Here is a 7073-nt window from a genome sequence, read left to right as displayed (position 1 = left end):
TATAAAAATCTTCTGGCTGCTTTAATTTCACTGAACGACAAAGTTACAAGAACACTAAACTAGTTAAAAAATAACACACAAACTTAAAATTTACGAGCAACAAAGTTTGGATGTCGATTTTCTTGTGTCGTACTCAGCAAGACATTTTTCCACGCTCACATTCTCAGTCACCGATTGAGTCAATGCCGTTCTGACACTGTCACTGTCCATAGTCTTTAAGTCAGAGGCGTAGTCCAGAGCTTCGCAAACCTTGATAAACTTGCTGATGCAATCAGTTCCGTATTTACCATACTCGCTGGCTTTGTAGTCCCACGGCACCAGATAATGGTAAGAAATCCAGTAGGTTTTAGTGATAAGGAACACTAAGTTGGTGTCTGCAGGAAACCTACCGGGTGAACAAAAAATTAGTTTGAAAGGGCAATCTACTGGATGAGTGAGTGTTTACTTTTCACCAGGCTTTAAATCCCAAATGTTGACTGCGCTGTGTATTAACCAGGTGGAGTGAAGGGTGAGGGCGTACCTAAGCCATCCGGCCACCATAAGAGATGTAGTAATAGTTTCCCCCCAGTATTCACAGGGGGCGTTTATGGGCAATAGTGGAACCATCAGTATATACAGTACAATGTTCCATCTTGAAAATCACATTTCAAACCTAAACATGTCACAGAGAAAGCTCACAAACTCACTTTTTTTGGAACATAACCACTTTATCATTTTCCAGGTCAGTAACGTCAATTTCCTTAATGGCTTCGACTTGGGCAGGACTGAGATTTCGCATCAAACTACCCAAATGAGAGTAAAAAAAACCGTTTTTGTTATTGTAAGGATCCAAGTCCGTTCCAATGTATTTGTGATGCAGGCGATGCCAGACCACCCAGTCGTATATGGTACCCTAAAAAATACTTATTATTAGCAGTTTAAGAACTTAATATTTTTAATTCTGAGAAAACCTATGAAAAACTGTATTAATTGTAGAGGTTACAGTAAATTATCAACAACAGTAATTAATAATAATGATTTGGTGACCTTATTACCTAATTAAATCTTTCAAAAGACCAACAATGGCTTATACAAAGTTAATTGATAGTAACACTAACAGAATTATTATAAATAAATGTTCTATTAGTTCACCGTGCTAAATTATAAAGTAAATGTTAATTTTAGAGGCGTGATTTGTTTTAAATGAAAATTTGATTAATAATATGAGATTTTATTACTCATACACATTAAAATTTGTGTAATTACTATAATAACACTGTAATGTTCTCATAAATAAACTAGTAGTTCTGTCAATAGTTCAATTATAAACTCTATACACTGTGTTCAGAATAAGCAGGGTGATCTTGAAAACGGTTGGTAGTGGTAATGGTAGGTGTGGATGGTGACAGATGTATTGCGACCTGATTAGATCTATTGTACCCCATCTTCTTCTGCTATCTCAAGGTTTCCTTGTTCATAGCAGCCCCTCAAGATTTAGTTCCTTTAGGAATTTCAGGATCTTGAGTGGGTCTGTTCGAGGTATTTCTTCCACAGCCAGCTGGTATAATCCCAGTGTGTTTAATCTTCTGTGGTGTACAGCATAACACTCCAGCAAGATGTGGTGGGGTGTTTCTGGTTCTTCTCCGCAGAACCTGCAGGTACTGTCCTCTTCTGGGCCTAGCTTCCGTAGGTGTTCTCTGAGTCGACAATGACCCGTTGAAAACCCCGTTAATGCTTTGAGACTAATTTTGCTGAGGTTAATCAGTGTCTTCGATCTTGCTCGGTTAAAATTTGCCAAGGAGATCTTTGGCCTGCCTCAGTCCTGGAAGTCTTTGCCAGTGCGTTGCTCTCAGTTCTTCTTCAGCTTTATTAAGTACTTCCTGGACGTATGCTTTTCCAAGGCCACAGAATGGTTCTGGCCCGAACAGTGACGCTGATGCTCTTTTTCGTGCCACAGTATCTGCTTGTTCGTTACCCTCTACTCCGACGTGCCCTGGAAGAGGTGTTACCTTGTTGTTCCTTCCTAGATCATTGAGCTTTCCTAGGCACTCCAGAACCATCATCTAGTTGATGTTAGCTGAGCTCCAACGCTTTGATGGCTGCTTGGCTATCGGAAAGAGGTTTTCCTGTCGAGGTTAAACTGAATACACCTTTCTATGGCGGGAATTAACGCTTGAAAAATGTCCGTATACCATATTATGGTATTTTTTCCCAAGGTTTGAATGGATTTTCTGCTTCAATCTCTCTTGGTGCTCAGTTCCGTTCGGAATTTGTTTTTCGAAACTAAACTTCCTGATGATTTTGTCGGTTGGGAGATCGGCGAGGTGTGCATTGCCAGTAGGCAGTGAGTCCCTTGCACTGTGTGCCCTCCTTTTAAATCCGGCCTTATGCAACCTGAGATGTGCTCCCCAAGTAGTTGTTCTCACCATGTGGAGCGGTGTGATGTCGAGAATTACCTCTAGTGCTGCCGTGGGGGTCGATCTTATTGTCTCTGCACCTTCTCTAATGTTTTCCTTGTTGTGGTAAGTTCGGTTTTTCTATACCACACTACTGCGCCGTATGTGATCATAGGTCTCACTATCATGGTAGACATCCATTGCAGTATTGATGGGTTACAACCCCACGTCTTTCCAGCAATGTTCCTGTACACCATCAGTGATGACCTTGCCTTGCTGGCAATCTTTTCTACGTGGCGGTTCCAGATAAGTTTTAAGTCTAGGGTAAGTTCTAGATATTTATCAAGTGCTGAAGTCTTGTTCTCCTGGTGAAAGGTACCACTGTAGTTTTTGATGAGTTGATTCTCAATCCCACTGATAAACACCATCTTCCGGTGGTCTCTAGCTCCCTTTCTACGAGATCACAGAGGGTTCCTTCAAATTTGCCTTTGGCCATAATGACTATGTCGTCAGCATAGCCAAGACAAGTTAAACAAACAAGAAAACGGTTAAAGATACAATTTTGGTTAAATGTTGTGTAACTATATGGCCTTAATAAAGCCACAAAAAATGTGTTGTTGTGTTTTATTGGACCTAGACGAACATTTCTCCATCCTGTATAATGTCAATATTGATAATTCTTTTTGACCGTTACAGGGTGATTGAAAATGAAAATTTTAAAACCGTTATTTTATAGTAAAGGCAGACAGGAATTGAAACCTGTATTTAACAGTTTCTACTTCCTCCAGTCCTAACTCGGTAATTTTGACAGATACAGGATGGTTTAAGATATCAGTTAGTAGCCCATAAAATCCTTTATTAACCACCCTGTATAGTATCTGAATATATTAGTATAGTGAATACAATGAAAATCAGAAATAACCGTGCTATTTGATAGTAAAGACAAATTCTATTGGACTGAAATCAGTTTCCATTTTAACAGACACTAACACGGTTATTTTGACAGTTAGAGGGTAATTCAAAATAGTAAATTTGTAGCCCTTAAACTCTCCTTTTGACCACCCTATATAATGTCAACACTGAAAATCGCAAAACCGAGTAATTTTCTCCTGTAGTACACACTGTATTTACAATTTTTCTTTTATTTTATATACATTTTTAATAATTTCTTGACGGTTATTATTTCGATCAAAAAAGCAAGAGCCCATTTATTGCATACTAAGACATTATAGTAAATAAACAAATTCAATAAATATTTGTTGAAACCATTATCAACTTTTTAAAAACAATTTTTTGTAAAATTTCATATTTCGAGCACATAAAACGAATAAAAATATCTATCAAATTATAATTTATTTAAGCAGATCTTAAAATTTAAATAAAACGGTTTTTTGATAGTAAACAATCAGTAAAACTAACCAGTTTGGTTAAACTGGACAAAAATCACTTAATACTATTTAATTTATTGTTAATAATGGTATAAAAACACCTGAATGGGTAATTAACAACTATTTACAGAATTGAAGACACTATTTTGTCATTTGTTGTGATTAAGAAAATCTTTATTGTATGCATTCGTACTAGTGAATGTAAGGAATAATGTTAGAAGTTGCTTTTCTGTCTTAAAATTGTCAAAATTGACAACAGAAACGTACTGACTAGTTTTAAAGTTGGAAATTAACATTACAAACTGTGTTCTTGACTTCATCTGTCTTTAGTTTGTTAAAACAAGATAATTAGGAATCTATTACTATGGAAGTAGCAGATAATGCTAAAAGTTACTATTCTGTGTTAAAATTGTCTTGTCTCTGATGATTTTTGTACTGTTTTGTTGTTTTTGACAGAAAGCTTTATCTATCCTATCTCTTAATTTTGGTGTATCCAATACTTATTTCGATTGACAAAATCAAATTATTTTTTACACCCTGTAAAAAATATAGTCAATATGGCAAAGATATTTTTACTTATTTAATAAAAAAAGATACAGATTCTGCAAACTTATTAGAGGAACTAGAGAATAGAAGATTGCTTGTAGGTTAACTATTTTCAGTAAACTAGAATCTTCAAGTAAACGGACAGGACAAATGTGTTTATCTTTCATATTTTAAGATTTTGGAAAAGTATACAGGATTTTCAACGCTATGGAAGTTATGCTAAATATTTAATTTAAATTTTGTCATTCTGTATGTACATTAAATACTGGTGGTGGTCGAAATTGAAAAATGGTATTACAAACCACATTTCCCATAACAAAGTTTTTTCAATTGTCAGCATTTTTATATGACTTTTTGATATTCGATATCTACTAATTTGCTTAATTTTGAGTTTCATATACAGAAACAATACCTCCAGCAATTATTTAAAAAGCTTAGTCAACTAAAAGGTCATCGTTTCATTGTTGTTCGCGCAACGACCACATGTGACTTAATTTATAGAAGAATATTGATGAGAATCAAAGATCATTCACAAGTTTACTTAAATTTCACAAAAACAAAAAGAACAAAGACAGTCACATTTTCCAGCTACTTTTCACACTAATACTTACATGTCCTATTAAACTTTGGCATATCATTAAAAACACTTTCAACCCTGACGTGGCTTTGTAAGAGTGATGGGCCCAAAGCCTGTGAGACCCAGCAAATTGTCCAATAATCCCCAAAAGTGTCAGGAAAATCGCTGTAAATTACCAACTTAACAATAAATTTTGACTTGTAAAACACGAAACTTACCGAAAAAAAAAGTTTTCCACATACATCCATTCTTAATTAAATACCCTATAGTGAAAATAGCCGAAGAGTTGATCTGTAATTGGAACAACACTTTCAACCAGTTTATTTCGCGTTTTTTGGACAGAGGCTGATCCATGATAAGTTTGTTGATTTGATAACGATATATGATAGACCGAGGTTGGAAAATGAGCTAGTTCATTGCCAAGTAACGTGCTTTGAATGATGACTTTTCTGATTTACGTGATAATTAAAAATGCTGCTATTGTATTGAAAATTATTCTAAGTAATGCAAATTATGTGCGGCCGTTCACTATTCTAGTTACCAACAAACAGGGTGTTCGAGTATACGAGTATTAATAAATGTCGTTAGGTGATTTCTAATAATGTATAACTGTATCTCATTGTAAAACGAGAAGAACACATCAGTATACAATAATATATAGTTTACAAATTACCATGATAAAGCAGTATAATTATGACAAATTTGTATGCAACAATGTACCTTTCTCTTAATGTAATTTAGGAGAAATTATTCATACACTCTTTATTCTGACGACTCACTGACTTTTCCTGCTCATTATGGTAGCATTCTTTTCTCTAAAAATAGAATTCTAATCGTCCATTTGCGTCAGCAATTCCATAAATTTGATTCATTTACTAGATTTTCTGTCACAATTTTTTATATTGCAAATAATGAGGGACTTTGAGAGGAAAAGTGGTCCAAGTTCAACAAAAAATGACATGGTTTTCTTATTTCGGCATCTAACCCAAAGAAGATATTTAAAAATTCGCCCACTTTAATTTTGAAATTACAGAGAACAAAGAAAAAGTAACGTTGACCCCTAAAGTGTTTTGTATTATATTAAGTCGACTACACTTATTTTTAGTGAAACTATGTGATTTACCTAGTTTTCCATTTTATTTGGTTTGTTTGACAAAAGATTCGATTCTATCTTGTCTCTATATAATTTGAAAAATTTTTGAAATTAGCTTGAACATTATTAGAACAACTTTTTAAGGATCTTCTTGTGCATATTTTCGTTTTAATTCCGACGTTTCGGTTTTGAACAACTTGTTTTTGTCTTATGGACGCCATCTTCTTTATAATCTAGTTAAAAAGCCTAAAAACTAGTTTCCTTCTAAGTTGGCCTTAACTGGAAAGTCTGCAGTAAAAGCAAAATACTGCTCAGTCAATGTTATTTTCTTTAAAACCGCTCTCTATCAATTAAAAAAATATATAAATAAATGTGCTAGCGAGTTGCAAAAAGTCGTTAAAAAGCGAACCAGAGAAATTTTGAAAATCATTTTTTTTCTTTGAGGAAAGCTCACACTTCCTTAATCATCTGTATAACACCGAAGAACAAGCCCATAACAACAATTGCTGAAATATGGACTCGAACAAGCACATTTTTACAGGAGTATGATTATGTCCAGGAGAAGTACCCCAGGAATGGAAATCTAGCATTACAATCCTGATCTACAAGAAGGGAGAAAAGACCCAAGGAATCTATCAAACCCTGCTCACCAAAATAATCACCCATTATCTATCAAGTACAGCATTAACGAAGAACAACAAGGCTTTAGGCAGAATAGACTATTCATACTGCGATAAATCATCGAGACCTGCGTTTCTTTGCTTTATTGACCCAACGAAGCAGATCCTAAAAATCCTGCAAAAACAAGGAGCCCACAACAATGTAATCCAGGTAATAAAACTACTCAATACCAACAACAGTACAAGAATACAGTCAGGCACCTGAACCACAGAGGAAGTGCAGATATCGATAGGTATCAGGCAAGGAGATAGCCTTCATCATCAGAGTTCAAATACTTGGTAATTGACCGGGTGAAAGGTGTAGGACGAGGTTACAGAATGGGACAAACCGAGTTCAAAATATTGTGCTATGCAGACCATGCGGTTCTCATAGCAGAAAATGAGGACAACCTGCAGCAAATGCTCTGTTCTAGC

The 7073-nt window shown here is 35.2% G+C and overlaps 1 protein-coding gene across 1 annotated transcript; it reads right to left on the bottom strand.

Moving 5' to 3' along the window:
- LOC145735362 (acyl-CoA Delta-9 desaturase) lies at positions 1-5338 on the bottom strand. Its single transcript, XM_081989237.1, has 5 exons — positions 5105-5338; positions 4921-5051; positions 687-892; positions 446-631; positions 1-385 (listed from the first exon to the last, which is right to left on the bottom strand). Exons 1-5 carry the CDS (start codon positions 5238-5240, stop codon positions 91-93), a joined length of 954 nt encoding a protein of 317 aa, XP_081845363.1. The 5' UTR covers positions 5241-5338; the 3' UTR covers positions 1-90.
- Between the last annotated feature and the right edge of the window lie 1735 nt (positions 5339-7073).

This window comes from Ips typographus, linkage group LG1 (genome assembly GCF_016097725.1).
Source record: "Ips typographus isolate SLU linkage group LG1, UJ_Ityp_2.0, whole genome shotgun sequence".
In the NCBI taxonomy this organism is placed as follows: domain Eukaryota; kingdom Metazoa; phylum Arthropoda; class Insecta; order Coleoptera; family Curculionidae; genus Ips; species Ips typographus.
This window is presented reverse-complemented; position numbering and strand designations above follow the sequence as displayed.

What these genes read in the sequence shown, in the direction of transcription:
- LOC145735362 (XM_081989237.1), bottom strand. Translation starts at nt 5,240, where the DNA reads ATGGATCAGCCTCTGTCCAAAAAACGCGAAATAAACTGGTTGAAAGTG. An exon ending in GTGGTTATGTTCCAAAAAAA is followed by an intron (nt 632 to 686) that starts GTGAGTTTGTGA and finishes GTGATTTTCAAG; the next exon opens with ATGGAACATTGTACTGTATA. An exon ending in GATTTAAAGCCTGGTGAAAA is followed by an intron (nt 386 to 445) that starts GTAAACACTCAC and finishes TTCACCCGGTAG; the next exon opens with GTTTCCTGCAGACACCAACT.